General features: G+C 43.0%; 1 protein-coding gene across 1 annotated transcript in view; it reads right to left on the bottom strand.

Moving 5' to 3' along the window:
• B4galt6 (beta-1,4-galactosyltransferase 6) overlaps positions 1 to 19214 on the bottom strand; it is a 65710-nt gene that overhangs the window by 3751 nt on the left and 42745 nt on the right. Inside the window, exons 4-8 of the mRNA XM_057788779.1 lie at positions 13880 to 14004; positions 9274 to 9390; positions 3660 to 3847; positions 464 to 586; positions 197 to 298 (exon numbers count right to left, since the gene is read on the bottom strand). Coding sequence (XP_057644762.1) covers positions 197 to 298; positions 464 to 586; positions 3660 to 3847; positions 9274 to 9390; positions 13880 to 14004 — 655 coding nt within the window. The remainder of the gene's footprint in view (positions 1 to 196; positions 299 to 463; positions 587 to 3659; positions 3848 to 9273; positions 9391 to 13879; positions 14005 to 19214) is intronic.

Here is a 19214-nt window from a genome sequence, read left to right as displayed (position 1 = left end):
TTAATCTGTCTTTGCCTCTCTATATATACACACACCACACTGCACCACACACACACACAAACAGAGTAAATGCAATCCAAAAACATTTGCCAAAGAGACTTTTAATCATGGAAGCGACTTCTTTCTATTTATTTTTCTAGCATGCAGTATATATCACTTCTGAAGCCCTGAGTCTCAAAACGACCATTCAACTTACCTCCCTAAAAACTGTACTTCCCCTCTATGGTGATGAGGGATAGATGTGTATTTTCCCAAGTCTCCCTCTGGCCGGGTTACATTATACCCAGCATAGTGAACTCTGCAAGGCAACATAAAATGGAGTGAATGAATTTCAGAACAGAAACAGATTTAGGAACTCCAAACTTCCCAGCCCAAAGACCCCTTTCTTAGAAGAGGCAGAAGTTTACAAAACGTAGACAGAATTTAGAACCTCAATTACTAAGCAACTTGTGCCCCAACATACCTGTTCCAAAGGTCGTCATCCTCTCCTCCCCAGCCCCAGAAGGCATTGGGAAAGCCATTGATCTTCCGAAACTGCTCCACCGTCAGGCCGCTCACCCCACCGAAGAACTCCTTATACGGAAGACTACAAAAGAGAAGATGGCAGTGTCCCATCAATCAGGACAGCCGGCCACAGTTTTCCACCTCTCGTGTGCTTGACATACACTTCTAGTATCACAAAACAAGCTGATTTAGAGGGCAAAAAAGCATTCTGGGAAATGTGAACAGAGAAATGAAACATTCTCATAGAACAAAGCAAGTATTTACATTAAATGTAAAATAAAAACACATGTGGCAATTGAAACTTAATAGTACTTTTATTTTGACTCAAAACCCCATGTTGCTGGGCGGTGGTGGCATACACCTTTAATCCCAGCACTCGGGAGGCAGAGGCAGGTGGATCTCTGTGAGTTCAAGACCAGCCTAGTCTACAAGAGCAAGTTCCAGGACAGGCTCCAAAGCTACAGAGAAAGCCTATATAGAAAAATAACAACAAAAAAAAAACCCAAACAAAACCCTGTGTCAAAAATAATATTCTCACAAAAAAAATATTTAAACATGTTAGTAACTGTCAATGCGTGTTAGATCTTGCTAAATTAAAGTCATTTAAAACTATTAACTGGGGCTGGAGAGATGGCTCAGCGGTTAAGAGCACTGCCTGCTCTTCCAGAGGTCCTGAGTTCAATTCCCAGCAACCACATGGTGGCTCACAACCATCTGTAATGAGGTCTGGTGCCCTCTTCTGGCCCGCAGGCAGACACACAGACAGAATATTGTATACATAATAAATAAATAAATTAAAAAAAAAACTATTAACTGACCTTCTTTATAGGCATATTATCTGTTACATAGAACAGAATAAATATAAATCAAGAAGAAATATATGTTTAATTTTGAAATGAACTTGTCTATTCCTAAAATTACTTTACCTATTTGGATTAAACTCACAAAATACTCAGATATTTAATATATACTTTAAGAACATTTCCCACATATTTATTATGGGGGATGCCATGTTGCAGAGGGTCAGGTTTTCTCGTAGGAGTCTTTGTACAAGGACAACCTGTAGAAGTCGATTTTCTCTTCTACCAGGTGGGTGCATCAGGCTTGCCACAGCATTTCACCTGCTGCGCCCAGCTCACTAGCTCCAAATATATTTATTTTTAATGGGCTAGTGTTTAGAAGAAAGCACTCCATTTTTAATGTAGGTTTTATTTTCCCTACTTTCTCTAACTCAAATCCCAAGGAGTCAATCAACTCTGAAACACTTTAAAAATTTATTCCATTTTCTTATCCGTGTATGTGCCCATGGAGGGGACAACTTTTGGGAGGTGAATTCTGTACATAACAGAAAATAGCCTAAGTTAAGTGAAACTATCACAAATACACTAAAGAACATCAATATTTTAAAAAAAAATATCTTCACAGTGCTTATCTTACACTGTCTAGACAGGAGACTAAAGCCAGCAGGCAACGGGTCAGGGCACGGCCCCCACTGTGAGCGTGTGAGCGTCCTCCTGCCCAGACCCTGAATGGGGGCTTTCGCCCCTCTGCTACCATCCTCTACAGTAACTTTACGACTTCTCAAGCCAAGCACCCTAACCTCTGGGTGGCTCCAAAGGGCTGGCTGGGATTTACGTGTCAGAAACTGCTGGATTTGAAGACTCCTACTCATTGCCACAATGGCAGGGCTGACTTCCACGCCCACCAGCAATGTCTCCCTTCTCTTTCCCCACACCCTCACCAGCACTTGCTGCTACTTTTGAACGTAAGTCTGCACAATGGGTTTTTAGTGAGACATAAAGGAAAAAATCTTGTACTGTTTAGGGCAGTGGTTCTCAACCTTTCTAACGCCACAACCCTTTGATACAACTCCTCATGTTGTGGTGACCCCACCATAAAATTATTTTCATTGCTACTTCATAGCTGCAGTTTTGCTACTGTTATGAATAGTAATGTGAATATATAATATGCAAGATATCTGATATGTGACCCCCAAAGGGATGGCAATGCACAGGTTGAGAGCCCTGGTTCAGAGGAAAATGGACATGCCAGACAGCATCATGTTAAGAAAAGAAAGTCAAACTCAGAAAGACAGAGGCTACATGATTCCTTTCAGCTGCAGGAGCCTAGCCCTTATGCAGACATGTAAAAGCACACCTATGGGGGAACAGAACTCCCTGAGGGAAGGGATGAGAAAATCCGGAAGGTGAACAGGGTCCTCAGTGTGATGCACTTGTACAAAAATGCCTTCGTGTCACTGTGTGTGTGCAATGGATATTTGTTAATCAAAATTGCACTTTAAAAAAAAGCGGGTATTTGGTTACAGTGAGGTGGTATTACCCATGGTAAGGACTAATCTGAATCATCTGTGTGTGTTCCTCAAGTCTTCTGTCAATACTGGATCATTAGCTATGTCTTGAGAGCTTCAGATTTTATACTTAGATCAACAATTACTTACATAATAAAGGTATTTATCGGGGCCTGAGGAGGCGATTCACTATGCAAGCACAAGGAACCGAGCTTGAATCCCCAGCACCCACTTAAAATGCTGGGCACAGAAGTGTTTGCCAGTGGTTCCAACTCTGGGAATGAGACATGTCCCCAAGAGTTGTTGGCCATCCAGTTAAACGAATTGGCACACTTCAGGTTCAAAAATAAGATGGAAAAAGACTGAGGAGGATACATGACAGCAAGTTCTGGCTTCACACATACACACACACACACACACACACACGGAGGGGTATTTGTGTCATACAATTACAGGGCAGGTGGCCTGCAGGAGGGCAGGTCTGGACCCTGAACCATCCCTAAGGGGGGTAGGGAAGGGGGTGAAGGGAGGGGGCATCAGCACACTTCAGGATTAGGGTATGTGATCTCAGAAAGCAGCCCCACAATGGACTCTATTGTGCAAGGAAGACGAAAGCAACCTTGAGAGGAACACGTGACTAGGCAAGCCCTAAAGAGTGAGAACCTACTTTTAAATCTCCGTGCTTACTACAGGAGTCAGGTTCCTTCCCACCACACCACATTCGACCTCCGTGTGATCTCGAATGGACAAACCAGCCCTTGTCCCGGCTCCCGAGCAGCCTCAGATGGAGGCCCAGCGTGCCGCTCCAGGCACACGGCAGAGCATCACGAGGGGACACAGTACTCACATGTACATGTACTTGTCCAGCTTTGCCGCAAAGTGACGCGGCATCTCTCCACAGCCGTAATAGTTCCGGTCGTTTTCCGGCAGATGATCCACGTCATGGAAGATCACGCAGTCCCAGGTGTTGTCTTTCATGGCCTCTTTGAAACCCACGTTAAAGAGCATCGCGCGATTGAACGGTTGTGTGCCAGTCTCCACGGAGCAGAGAAAACCAGAAATGCGCTCAGACTTGGTCATGTGATACTTTCCACCACTTCTTAATTTGTTGTATCATAGTCAAGTAGTAATTATATCGTGGTAAAGAAATAAGCAAGTCAGAAGCATATGTCAGGCTTCCCAAACTCAACCAGGTACCACTTACCAATGGAGGGTTTGTTCTGAGGTATCATTCATTGAGTGACCGACACAGCTCAGCTATTACAGAATTATATACACAAATTGTAGATGCTGTATCACTTGGAGATATATACCTTGGGCGCCACCGTTATACATGTCTGATGCCACTGACTGATGTTGTTACAGGGCATAGGACTGCATGCTGTTTAAATTTATTTATGATGTATTTTGAATACGAAGAAGAAAACTGGATAACTGTTGCTATCGACTCTACTGGCACACTGTATAGATATGAACACATCAACTTGTATTTCTGCTTTACTTCAAAAATGCTAGACCACCGACTATGTATGACCAAGTTTAAAGATAAAATAATAAAAGGCATTACATCAAAGAACACATAAACAACTTTAAAAAGCATGTGCTGTACTTTCTGCTGCTGCTTTCTATGATATTAAAAATGAGGCCAGGGGTTCTGCTAGGGAGCCGGCTCAGCACTCAAGAGCCCTGTCTGCTCTCACAGAGGAACCGGGTGTGTTCCCGGCACCCGTGTCACACAGTTCACAACCATCTGGGACTCCAGTCTACGGAGTCTGACGTCTCTACCCTCCTCAGGACCTGCACTCAACATGCCCACTTAAAATCATAAAAATAAATCATTTTTATTAAGACAGGAGGGAGAGGCTGTGGCTCAGTGGTAAGAATATTTGCCTAGTATGCTTGGAATCCTGGATTTGCTCCCTGCTGTGGGCGATGAGGGGATAAAGGCAGGAAACTGGAGGTGACTCCCAAGCAGACCCTTCTCTGCACAACAAAGACTGGCGTCCTCATGAAGGACAGAAGCTCTTGGAAGGACTCTGAAGTACACGGAAAGCAGCTTCACACAGCGCACACCAGCTTCCTTCCTGCTGTAGCCATCCTACGTTACAGTGCACTGGCAACACTGGGTTGTTTTTGTTTTGTTTTGTTTAACTCTCTATTCCTGCTTATGGTAAAACAAGAATGTTTTAACGGACACGATAGAGGAACTTATTACACAAAATCCAAGTTCCCATATTGCAACCCCTTTCCTTTATTCATAATGACGCCACAGTCTGTGGTCTGCGGCAAACAGCAAAGATTGCTTCAGTGTCTGAAGATTAAGGCCCTTACAAATGCTTAGCGTTTTACAAATCATCCCCCAAGACCTAAGAAAAGGGATTTGGCAGGAGTGAAGGAGCCAGGCAGTGTGGCCTAGGGAGAGACACAGTGTGGGGCACAGGTTCCCACAAACTCGAGGTCACACAAAGCACATTGCTTTCATAAGGAAAAGGAAGCAAATTATAGTCTTCTTATTGGCACATTGATATCGGTTTTGCTAAACTACTTGTTTTCTAAGGTCTTAACATTTTCTTCTGCTAACTTCAGATATTTTCTAGAATTCTTAAGGCAGAGGAGTTAAATCATACCACCTCCTAACCATGGTTGCCTTGATTTTTGGTTAAATTAATGAAGTGTACATTATTAGCACTGTGCAAATATTTCCTCAGTGCTAAGTGAATTGCTTTTTTTCTTTGTGAAGGAGATTAGCTAGCTTTCTGTATAACTAGAAAGGACAGTCGATAGAACCTACACCTTTAGTAACTGATGTAATTATGGAAATTTCAAATCCTCTCTCAGCTCCTAGTCTCCTCAATTCAATTCCCACCGTCCTCACGGGCAGCCACGTGACTCTCATCGAGGCTTCTGCTTCATTCATACTCTTGATCACCCATGTCTTTTATGTGGCTTACTTAATTTGCTGTTGTATGTCTTTCAGATGTGTGCGCACACATGTGCATGCACGTGTACATGTGCGTGTGTGTGTGTGTGTGTATGTACGCTTGTATATTTCATCAATAAATGACTGAAAATGCTATGGTCTACCCTTGAAATGACATTCTGGGCAGAAACTTCATGGACAAAGTGCAATTTTTTTTTTTTAGCCTCTTCCTTCCACACTCCCCCAATTTTTTTCTGCTGTGGTTCTTCCAGATGAGTGGGTATATTTGTTATACATTAATATATTAAAAATTTCTCCTCCATTCATATACAACAAAATTAATAATGGACAAAGTGTGGCTTGACTTGTATTACTAAGGGCTATCTTTTGATAGCAATTATTCAGATTAGAATATCCAATTAAAAATTTTTCTTTTGTAATTTATTCTGATTTTTTTAAATAAAAAAAAACCCTTCTCGGCTTTTACTATGTGGCTAATGTGACCTTCAGGTGTGTATGTGCATGTCTCTAGCTTGTGTATTGTGTATTCACCTCACGCCACTGAGACAGGACCTCACTGTGTAGCTCTTCCTGGTTTCACTGGTGCTCACTGGGCTGGCCTTTCCACAGAGATCCAACCGCTAGTGCCTGCCGAGTGCCAAGAGTAAAGGGATGTGCAGTGATACCTGGCCCCAGCACGTGTACTTTTCAACATAGCAACTTATCCTATAAAAACTGACCTTCTAAGAAACGATCACCAGTCAGGATTTGAAGCGACTTTCACAACAGCTGTAGCTGTACATCTACACCGTTGTCAGAGACGGCTAGCCTTCTCTTTTGAACCATCATTCACCCATAGTGTACAGGAGGTGAGCACTCTCTGGACTTTGGTGCTGGTCAACAACTACGCGGCTGTGGTACAACATCTACCAGAGCATCTGAGATCTGCATTTTAACTTTCTAGTCTCTGAGGTCTGAATCTCAGCCATGATTGATACTAAACCCGGAACATACATTCGATAGTACAGGACAACTGAAGAGCACCCCAGAAAGCCAGAGAATCGAGGGGTGTGCATGGCTTTGCCTCCTCTCTGAAGACGAGCTGAGAGACAAAGGTCTGTTGGGTGATTAACCCACAACGATAAACTCACTCCCAATAAAGGGTGAATGAGGAAAAATCAGCTGTTTTATAGATGCTGATGAAATAACTAAAAATCCACAGGACAAAAGAAAAACACCCAACCCTTCCTCCTTACCTCACACCACAGACAAAAATTAACTCAGAGGAAGGGATTAGCCCAAATGGGAGAGTTAGAACCACAAATGTTCTGGAGAAAAACATTCTGAAAGTATCTGAGAACCTCTCTCAACTATGAAGCGGGAACTATGAAAAAAAATCAAATAACTGAACTTGATTAAAACGAAAACCTTTACTTTTCAATAAAACCCTATTTGAGGTTGGGGATGTATCTCAGGGGTAGAGTATTTAAATAGCAGGTGCAAGGCCCTGGGTTTAATCCCAGCACTGAAGGGGGGAAAAACACTATCAAGAACTTAAAGGGCAGATCACAGTCTGAAGATAAATACTTGCCAAGCATGACTCACAAATGACCTACGACTAGAATACACAAAGAATTCTGCAGCCCAACAAATAGATACCTCAAATAAAGTAACAGACAAAGATTAAACAGAAACTTGCTAATCTACATGAACAGTACTGAGACTCTACTGACTCATCAACCAAGGCAAGCAGGGGAAGGAAGGTAATGTGATCGGAAAGGCCAGCATGATGGCGAGCTTCAATGGTCAACTTGACACAACCTAGAACTACCCGAGAACGGTGCTCAAGGAAGGAGTGTCTATATATCGGGCTGGTCTATGCACGTGTCCGTGGGGTCATAATTACGGTAACTGGTGTGGGTAGAGCCAAGCAACTGTAGGTGGCACTGCCTCCTGCCTGTCTGCAGCTGTGGAGAAGGAAGGCCGAGCTAAGCCAGGAAGCAGTAAGCACAGTCATTATTCTCAGCCTGATTGTGGGAGTGATGGCTATTTTAGGTCCCGGCCATGATGGACTATAACGTGGAGTTGTGAGGTAAAATAAGCCCTTTCCAGAGTTGCCTTTTGTCAGGGCATTTTATCACAGCAACAGAAATGAAATAGTCAGTACAGAATACATTGCCTACCGCTGAGCTTCCAGAAAGAGAGGCCTAAGTCAGAAGAGAGCGCTCTCTGCAAGGGGAGCTCACTATTTTAGGTTTCTGAGACGGCGCTTTAGAAAAGAATAGAAATAAAATCATGAATTCTTTCATTACACGTATAGTCTTTAAACAGAGGCACGGACTGCAAGGTCACTTCAACTCTGTGTAGCCTAGGTCAGCCTGCATACATAGAATCCATTCGAAGCAAATGTAATGTAAAGTTTTTGTCTTGTTTCTTGCTTTGCCAAAATTTTTAATTAATTCCACTCTCTTCCTGTTTATCTTTTGTTCTGAAAAAACTCTAGACTCCCATCTGGAAGGGATCCTGGGCACCATAGATATGATTCTCTACGTAATTTCTCTGACCTGTCAGTCACTGGATGGGCATTTCCTTACTGAGCTGGTCTCTGCCGTGAAAGGGATAGTTCTTCCGTCCATATCAGTCTAAGTGCCGCTGACAAGCTACGCGTGTGTCTACAACAGAAACAGCCAAGGCTCTGCTACCAAGAAATGTAATACTAAAAATGGAAAACTAAAAACACAGAACAGAAAATGACCATTGCATACCACTTCTCTCTTTAAGGACTACTACCTGGCTCTACTCAGGCACCCTCCATTACCTAATAAGGTCAAGGCAATATGAGCTTTCAAGGCTAGCCAGCAGTAGTACCCCCTAGACAAAGGACTCCCCCATCAAGAATTAGCAATGCTTCACATTGAAACAACAATACGAAACCTTTATGTATTAAAATTCATAGGTCAGAAATGGAAAACTTTCAAAATAAAACACAGTGGATGTGTCTGAGGTCAGTGATGTGATGAGTGCACCCCTAATTCAGAGCAGGACAGAACACTGATGACATTCCAACACGCCCCATTAGGAGCCCAGGCAGGTGCACAGGACTAAATACTCTCGAGTATCTTGTATTACAAAAGAAGCAATGTTCCCAGGCAAATTGCCCTTTGTGGAGCTTTTTAAGCACAAATCAAATTCACAAAGATAAGAAGACAGAAGTGGAATAATGTTACAAGTCCAGCATTTACCTCTGTAGGATGAGCATCGGCCATGTACTTATAAAACAGTTTGACAATCTAACAGGGAGTATAAAGCCATAAAATATATCAAAACTATTACCTCAAAATCAAGCATAGTCCCTGCTCAATTCATTTGATCAGATTGTCATTATTAAAAAGAAAATACAAGTTCAATCCCAAATATGATTTCATTCAATCCTAAATCCAAGGATGACTCACCGACAGACTTTGGCTGAGTATTCTTAATCAAACTTCACCACAAATTGAAGTTCTAGAATATTTAGTGGCATTCTGAAAACCGTCCTCACCTGTTCAATGACATAAAAGGCAAATTCCAGCCGCTGTTTCTGGAGCATCGGAATTAGGTGCAGGAAGAAAATTGGAAGATGTTCGTGGCGGTTACGGAAGGGGATGAGAACGGCCACCTTCAAAACAGAACAGAACACCTGCAGATGAGTAAGGCGGGGTTGCAGCAAGCCCTGCAGGTGCACTCAACAGCTGAGCCTTGGGAACTTCCAGTGCCTTCGCGTTACAGCCTTGTGAGTTTCTCACCAGACTTACACGTGTGCTCACACAGGTTCGGCCATTATTTCACACCTACTAAGTCTTGTGAAACTAGCAGGGACAGAAGCACTCTTAAGCATCACTCATCCCCTACACACACTCACACACACATACACGCACACAGACACATACAGACAGACAGACACACACACACACACATACACACATGCATCCTCAACTTCTAGGGTTTAAACTTTACCAGAGAAAATCTTACACATCAGAGTCAGACCTTCACAAAGCTAAAGTGTCCTCTAATTCACTTTCCTTAATTTCTGAGTTAAACTGGCTGTTAACTTGACAATAAAACTTGAAATCAACACAGTATATTTTCTACACATGATAAATTTCAAAAATCACCAAATTTTTAAACAATTTAAAAAATGAAAAGGTTACTAAAACACATCTATACCACTCTAGATTCTGGATTTTGAAAGAGCCATAAACCTGGAGTTTGTTAAAACTTTTATTTAGACCAAATATATTGACCCAAAAGAATAAAAAAAAATTACAAATAATTGAAATTGCTAAGTTCTGGGACTCATTTCACTTGTAAAATCAGGACATGACCTTAGGCATTGTTAACAACAAAAAAAAATCAACAATGGAGCTGGGGGTGTAGCTCCCAACACCAGAAAAAGAAAACAAACAAAAAAATGACATTTAGCCATGTATATTGCCAGAATTGCAAATGGGAAAAAGCTGAGTCAAGGGTTTACTTAGAAGGAGATCGGGCTTAGTAAACTTGAGGGCATGTAGACTAGAAAGGCCACACTTCTCTTTCCTTTCCTGATGTGATAGCTAGAACAGAGACAGTCTGCGTGGCTGGCATTCCCATGCTGCCATGGGCAGTGTTAGATCTGTAAGTCACAGGACCACCATGATTCCGATGCCCTGTGGATCCCACTCCCATCTGATTTTCCCAGAAGATATCTGTGAGCTCAGAACAGTGAGGATCTGGATGATGCTACAGCAATACCCAAGACCTCCTCTGAAGATGCTAAGCAGGGACTTGATGGTGAGCTTCAGGATGGCTGGCACACTGGAGGAATTCCTAAATCATAAGCAGCCAACCAGCTCCCAGGGTCCTGATTCACACCAAGTGCAGGAATGGCTACGGAAGTCCAAGGGAGAGCTAGTCAGACGGTGAGGACTAGTCCTTGCTGTCCCTTATGGAGCTCAGGTCAGTGGGAGCGGCAGCGAAATCTACCCTCCTGGCTTTGCCTCTGGCTACAAGTTGCTGACTTGATACAAACTGGCTCCAGAAGCAGTTAAGGCAAATTAGAGCTATTAGGGAGGGAGATGACACTTCAGGTAAAATGCCTGAGGATCCAGCACTGAAAGTTGCTCTCTGGCCCTTCCCCCACAACACAGTACATATGTGGCACTCAGCATTTACACAATAATAAATAAATTTTTAAAAAATCAAATTATAGGATCGAGAGAGATGGCTTAGTGGTTAAGAGTGCTTGCTGCTCTTCAGAAGACCTGAGTTCCATTCCCAACACACGGTTTAAGGGCCTCACAACCACCTGTAACTCCAGCTCCAGATGAGGGGATCTGACATTCTTTTCTGCATGCGTGCACATGCACACACTCATGAAAAATAAATCTTAAAAGAAATCAAGTTATAGATATTTAAGCGAAGAAGCCACCAAATAAGTGACAACCCATTAATGATAGCCCTATGAAGTAAATACAGCTAGGTTGAGGAGCTGAAAAGGTTAAGGATCAGCAAACACCAAGGTCAGCCTTAATACAAAGAGTGCTTCAGTAGAGCCTATGAAACACCAAGAGGCTGGGCTCCGAGGTTTGTTGTTGCTGTTGTTCGTCTTCTGTCTTAGCAAGGAACTGGGAATGTTCTTAAAGAAAGCATCCTGGCAAACAAAAGAAACTTTTAATGGTAGATGCACGTCCAAAAGACAAGCAGACGCTATCACGTTTGAAGTGACAGGCCTAAAGCTATTTTTGTGTGTGCATGCGTATGCACGTGTGTGTATGTATGTATGTGTGTGTATGTATTTCCATTAAAATAAAGCTACATAATATCTTTAAAATTAACTTGGTGATATATGTGGGGCAATATTCTTAATAGTTTATAATTTGTTATCGAGAAAGAGAGCACAGTGTCCCATGGTTATTCATGTTGAGGGTCTTTCTTCCACAGGTGTGGACTTGCAGAAGTTCCTCTCTTGTGGAAGCAGCAGGGAAGACAGAAGTCCTTCCTCACCACCTCTTGTTCAAGAAAAATTACACCATTCAGTTACTTCCCATTTCAAAAGCACTAGTCTTACTGATTTATCTGTGCACTTCCTCCTTGTTTATTTCCTCCTAAGTACACAATGAAGAGACAATCAAGAAAACGTCTGCCTCGTAGACTTCACCCAGCAAGGCCCCGCCCTGGCACACGCTCTGAAGGACTCCACCGCTTACACCAGCTTTTCACCAGGTTGCTTTAGAGCCCAGCTAGCTGTTGCCACTGAATTAGATGGAAACACAAGAGCTACTGAGCTCCCATTCCGCTGGGGGTTTTAGCTACCTTCCCCTTCTTCCTTATTTCCAAGGCCTACAGGATCAAGTTTCAGCCTGATAAGAGGGGAGGAGGCAGTTCTTGTCTGATGACTTTGTTCAAGAATTGCCTTGTGTGGTTGAATACATATATTCATCCTGTGAGTTCTGTTCCTCTAGAGAACCTTGACTAACAGATTCACTAAGAGGCTCAAAGCTGATCTGAGGGCTATCATACAGGCCCTACATCAAAGGAGCTAAGTTTTTTTAATCCCTAAATAGCTTTGCTCCCATGAATTCCTCCAATCCTAATCAGTCACATGAGCATACAGCTCACTAACAGCTCTAATTAAGAATGACCCCTGTGGTTCCAGCTGTCCCAGAAAATAGAAGAAAATACGCTAGAAAAGTGAAGACCTATCCAGTACAAACCACAGTAAGCAGACTGAACAAGTTTTCTGATCCTAACTATGCCACCAGTACGAGACACACGTCCTGTGTCCTGTTTAAGGCTTAACATCGGCCTCCATGGCATCCCTCAGCTGTCCTGACTATGTTTTTCTCTTACATAGCATTCAACATATGCACTCATCACTCAAGTAATAAAAACAACCCATTTTCCAAGAGCATTTTCTAAAGCAGACTGCTTCGTGTAGATACAAGTGCTTAAAGGACCTATAAAGAAATATGAAAATTCATTTAAGCAATTATAAAATATTCCCCTAAAATTTGCACTGAAATGCATTGAGGCAGCTTTCTGAGTTGCTTGAGGTCATGAGAAAACTGAACCATTATTTATTCATTTGTAATAAGGCCCCAAAGGCATTTATTAACCTCATAAACCCAACTTGACAAAACTGCGCTGTTTACCTCAAGCAAAGTGCTCTGCTACATAAGGGATGCGGGAGAAATGCATGCATCCCTCAACAGAAGGAGTTCAAGGTCAGGTCAACGATGTCACAGGATCTTTATCAGATGATGAACAACACATCATTCTCCTTCCTACTAGGGATTTTGCTTTGATACTAACATACAAATATGTTAGAAGAACACTGTTGTTTTTAAAAGGGCTATTCCCAGGTTAAAGTCACATCAAATCTTGAGGGTCTACCACCTGTTTGATGACAGCTGGTTTTCATTTCCAGTACACAGTGCCATGCTGAACTCTAACACTACACCATTATACAAATTTTCCTTTAGGGTCACTTCACAGCAACTTCCAACCACTTCTCTTTGCTGTTGTTTTGTTTTTGCTTGTTTGTTTTAGTGCACAAGAGGCTGACTCACTCCCTTACGATTTTTCAAACAAGCCATTAAATAGAATTCTGAAAACCAAGCAAAGAGCTCGAAGCCCTCCCTTCCAAGTTTGACCATGAACTCTGAGAGGCCTCTGGGGACTGACTGAGAAACAGTTTGGCAGTCCCAAGCTGAATCCAACTGAAAATAAGGACGTTAGCATCCTTCCTGTGAGTTCTCCATTCCAGAAACACGTGGGAAATACCTACAGGCGTCAGCAGTCACTGGCTCAACGGCCTCTCCCCTGAACAAGGTAGTACCAAAAAGAAATCCATTCTGCAAGTTAATCTGGTCTCACCTTTTTACCAGAAACCCTGGGACCCTGAACATGGGAGCACACTCTGTGCAGGTATAGATGCCCTTACAGTCTTCAAAAGAACAGTGCTGATCGCAAGGAAACTATAAAGGTCTGGGCATTAAATACGTACCTTTTGATGCTTTCATTTTATCAAAAATTAAGAAATATTTTACTCTCTGTTTTGAACAAAGCACACCTTGTCCCTAAATCCTTAGTCACTGTCACACAGCCTTTGAGGAAAAATGCCTCACCTTCCATCTGGGCTTGCAGTCTTTGGGCCTCCAGTGGCCTCCTGGCCCAATGTCTACATCCTTGGAGAAGAGCTGATGAACTTCATCAAAACTGATCTCACTCACGTTGACACTGAGGAATCCCCCTGCAAGTCAAAACACACGAAGGGCCAGCATCAGTCATAGAGTGACGGGCAGTACGGGTTATTCCTGTCATCACCATGTACTTATTGAACAACACCTCCTTTCACTTTTAGATGGTAACTTGTATGGCTACCCCACTATATTTGGCACATTGGCTGAAGAGAGTAAAATTCTCCAGCCCTTCACTTTTTAGTAAAAACACTTCTAAGTAAAAATACATATGTATTTAATATATTTAGAAAATGTTGAACCTCATTCTAACACAGCATACTCTAATGTGTGTGTGTGTCAAGTATGTGTGCACGCATGGGTGTGCACATGAATGGTGTGTATGCATATAAGGCAGAGGATAACTTCTCTGGTCTCAGTCCTCAGGTACCTTCAGCCTTGTGTTTGATACTGGGTCTTTCATTGGCCTGGAAGTGCAGTTTATAGGCTAAATGTGCTACAAGGGGACAGAGTTCACGGTGTCTGCCTCTCATCACTTCATCACAGAGGTAACATGTACACACCAACATATCTGGCTTCTTATGTGCATTCTGGTGGCCTAAACTCAGGGCCTCAAGCTTGGGAGGCAGAAATTCTCCAAATCATCCATCTTCCTAGCCCTTAAAACTACGCAAGAATGGAGAGTTAAACGAGTGATCAGAGGGACCTGAATCCTAGAGTCTATTAGGGGACATTGTGCTTTGCTTTCTCTGCCTCAGCTCCCCCATCGCTACAAGGGTGCAATGATGCTTTGCCCTCCAAGATGATCACTTCCATTTGATTCAAAAGCCAGCAGTATCCGCAGGCTCCACAGCCACAGATAAAATGGACCTCACATCAAAACATGACATTTTTCTTGTCATTATACCCTAAACAAACAAAATACATGATACCTACAGTTGTTAGGTATTATTACCACTCCCGGGGTGATGAAAAGCATACACAAGGCCATGGCTAGGTTGTATGCAAATATGACATTTTATGTAAGGGACTGAGGTGTCCACTGACTAGAGCACACTGGACAGGAAGGTCCTGAAATCAATTCCCCCACGGACTCTGAGAGAGGATTGTCACCTGTAGGAAGGATAAGGGACAGGACAGACACTAGATATACTCAGGAAGTATTGGTTGCTATCACGATTATTTACGAACCTTCTCCCCCATCCTCCAGCCCCTGGAAAGAGAACACAGGGACCCATATAAGGTATTGAGAAAAGAGAGAAAGACAGAAAAATTAAAGACACATAGAAAGAAAAACAAGCTTCTCATCCTAACTATTTTGCATTTCTTGCTGATTGACAATCAAGAATCTGCAATGTAACTGGTAAAAGTAAGCTTGCTACAAAGGCAGTGCTAAGTCTCCCAAAGGGCGGTGAAACAGCAAATGATGCTCTCTTGGGGCCAGAATGTTTGTGGGCTTGAGTTGTAGTCTGTTAGCACTACTCTAGACCCCAAACATAAACCCTGCATCTCAGGAGACCACCTTACAATTTTACTTACAAAAAAAAAAAAAAAGCAAGAAAAGATTCCTTAAGAAAAATGAGCAAACCAGCTTATATATGTTTAAACTTTACTTAACTTGTAAACTGTTTAAACTCTGTTGGAAATTATATTCGCAGAACAATGTAACTTACAAAGCCACATAATCATGTATATAATAGTCTCTTAAAGACAATTGGTCTTCTTATCTTGTATGTCTCGCAGCCTATCTTTGCTTCACTCTGGCTGGTCCTGAAACGCATTTCTGCAGTATAGTCAAGGACCAGGCTTACCTGAGAAGAGGTCTCTACGGCACCTTCCTGTTCATGTTGATACTACTACTGAGCTAAATACCCAGTTATCAACTTGTTTGTTACTGGAGACAGAGATGGAAACTCACTAAGTAGAAGCCTAGGATAGCCTTGAACTTCCATGGGTTGGTTGGTTGGGTTTGGTAGTGATGGTGATTGAACCTACGACACACATTAAGCAAGTCTTCTATCACTGAGCTAAATCTCATCCACCCCGTTTGCTTGTTTTAATTGTGAAAAAAAGCCTTGCCAAGTTGACCACACTGGTCCTTTAGCTGTAGTCATTCTGTCTTGGTCTCCCGAGGAGTTGGGATTACAGTGCAACTCTAGCCTTGAACTCTCATTCCCTGCTTCAGCTTCCTGGTTAGGCTTCTAGACATGCGCCATCATAACTGGACCCCTGACACATCGTTTTTCTTTTATAAACTTGTGTGTGGGGGTGGGTGGGGGGTAAGATGTCCTTCTGTATATGTGTTGCTTCTATTGGTTAATGAATAAAGCTGCTTTGCCCTACGGAAGGGCAGAATATAGCCAGGCTGGAAGAGATATACAGAGAGTAGGCAGAGTCAGAGAGACGCAATGTAGCTGCTGTAGGAGGACATGCTGGAACCTTACTAGTAGGCCACACCTCATGGCGATATACAGATTAATAGAAAAGTGTTAATTTAAGATGTAAGAGCTAGCCGGGCGGTGGTGGCGCACGCCTTTAATCCCAGCACTCGGGAGGCAGAGGCAGGCGGATCTCTGTGAGTTCGAGACCAGCCTGGTCTACAAGAGCTAGTTCCAGGACAGGCTCCAAAACCACAGAGAAACCCTGTCTCGAAAAACCAAAAAAAAAAAAAAAAAAAAAAAAAAAAAGATGTAAGAGCTACTTAATAAGAAGCCTGAGCTAATAGGCCAAACAGTGTTGTAATTAATATAGTTTTGTATAATTATTTGGGTCTGGGTGGCCAGGAAACAAATGAGCTATCTCCCTCTCTCCATTTACTTGTGTGTATGTGTGAGTGAATGAGAGAGAGAGAGAGAGAGAGAGAGAGAGAGAGAGAGAGAGAGAGAAAGAGAGAGAGAGAGATATTAGAGCAGCTGCCCTTGGAAGCCAAATGATCCTCACTTGTAAGCTTTCTTAAGTGGGTGCTGGGAACCAAACTTGGGTCCTTTATTCTAGGCCCCAACTCCAAGTAGTTCTTAAGAAAGGAAATTTGCAAATATAAGCCAACGTATTTATTCTGAGTGCCTGCCATGCATCAGGCCCCTGATTATACAGAGCTGAAAAGTCAGGAATTTCTAAGATGCTGTTGGTCTAGCAAGCACTGACTCTCCAGTGTAACTAACACTCATGCTTCTACTGTGAAATAAGACTGAATTCCTCTCAATCTAGTCAAATCCTGAACTAAGAGCTGGAAGTTTCTATCTCCCAACATCCCCCATCTGTCCACCCATCTCCAGTGATAGCCGTGAAGACTTGGAACTGTACAGCAGCTGCTCACTAACGTCCCCCAATGTCTCCCATCTCCAGTGAAGCCAGGAAGATGGAACCATAGGTCATCTTTTAGCAGTTCACTAACCTGTCACCTGCTCAAGTCCAAAGAGGTACAAAACAGTTTAGAATGCCCTCGGGTCAATTCTCCCTTCTAACTTCCTCGCCTCATAAAGGACAAACCAGCAGCTCTCTCCCAGCCACAACTGCGCACAGGACACACTTGGTTCTGTCCAGACATCCCCTGCCTTCCCTCCTTTGGATGCTCAGGTCTCTCCACAGCCTCTGCTCCCACCCCACCTGACCTGGGAACCAGGCCCATCAGAGGCTGCAGGAATCATTTGCTGTATCATTTGCAGGAATCATTTCCCCAGAGTAAGCTAGGGAAATCCATCTTCTAATGCAGCCTGCTCTACTGATGAATATATAAACAATCCCCACACTTCAGTGAGACAAATCACAAAGTGGCTGATCTTAAAACGGTCAGATTGCAGTATGTAAACCAGAATGAAGCCTATGAACTTAGAAAGACAAGTCAAATATAAGAGTAACGGTAGACATCAGGCCTGAAATACCAAGACTTGATGACAAAAAACTCATCAAATAAAAAAATCACACAAATAGCTGGGTGGTGATGTCACACGCCTTTAATTCCAGCACTCAGGAGCCTGAGGCAGGCTGATCTGAGTTTGAGGTTAGCCTGCTCAACAAAGCAAGTTGCAGGAAAGCTAGGACTACACAGAGAAGTGATGTGTCAGAAAGAAAAAAACGAAACAAAGAAATCACAAATAAGTCAGATGCATTTCAAAAGCACGTTACTAAAATGATAGAGATCAGGCTAAATTACAAGCAGCTTGTGCAAGTAACTGAAGTTTGTGTTCCTGCACTGTTAAACAACATTTTGTCTTTTCTCCAGCTTTCTTGGCTCAGCATCTGTAATCATCATCATCAGCTTTCCCCCAGCATCCTTTGCAGTTTAATTTCTATTTCCAATGCATATACATGGTCCACTAAATTAGGAGTCAGGCTTTCTGGGTTCCTGCTGGCTGCCTAGAGGATGTCTGGCACCCGAGGTGACCTGTTTGCATCTTCCTCCTGATTGCCTCCTCATGGGTAACCCACATCACCTACTATCAGCTTTTCTGTGTACCCACAGGAAATGTGGAATGCCCTGGAATCCTAACACCTTACTAGCTGAAGGGCAGAGATGACCCAGTGACATGAAGCCATCCTGCCAGTCACAGCAGCAACACCATTCTGGGGTGCAGGTCTTCTGATTCCTAAGGAAAGCCTCTTATACTTCTTATATACTGCTGGTCCCTACAAGAGTGTCGGTGCCAAGATGAGGACCCTAATCTACATGGGAAGTAGAAAAAGACAAGATATCCTGAGTAAATTGGGAGCATGGGGACCTTGGGAGAGGCTTAAAGAGGAGGGGAGAGGCAGGGAGGGGAGTAGAGAGAAATGTAGAGCTCAATAAAAATGAATTAAAAAAAAAAGAGTGCCAGTGCTTTACAAAAGCACTTGAGAGCCACCTGCTAAGGAGCCAGGAGTGTGTGCACACCCTTCACCTTAACTGCATGTACAAGGAGCCACCAGCCAGGCCAGCCAGCCCTCGAGTTTATTTGCAGTGGGTGGACAGAGCTTCCCAGAGACTGGCACCTTCACCGGTCCAGGCTAAACTCCTTCTCTTCTCCAGCCAATAAGTGAATTCTGTCTGCTGTTAAAGATTGAAAGATCAAAGAAACAAATACACTCACTAAAATCCACTTGCCCTTACTCAGAAGTAGAATCAATCAGCAAACAATACAAATAAAACAATTTATCACAACAAATTTCCCTCTTTGGAGGGTGGGGCTAGAGTCAGAAAGTACAGAGCAAGCAACAAAGCACCTGCACTGGAAGGCAAAGAGGAAGGGTGGGAAACCTGGCTGAGGCAAGCCACCTGTCAGTCTTG

This window comes from Chionomys nivalis, chromosome 14 (assembly GCF_950005125.1).
Source record: "Chionomys nivalis chromosome 14, mChiNiv1.1, whole genome shotgun sequence".
Lineage (NCBI taxonomy): Eukaryota > Metazoa > Chordata > Mammalia > Rodentia > Cricetidae > Chionomys > Chionomys nivalis.
This window is presented reverse-complemented; position numbering and strand designations above follow the sequence as displayed.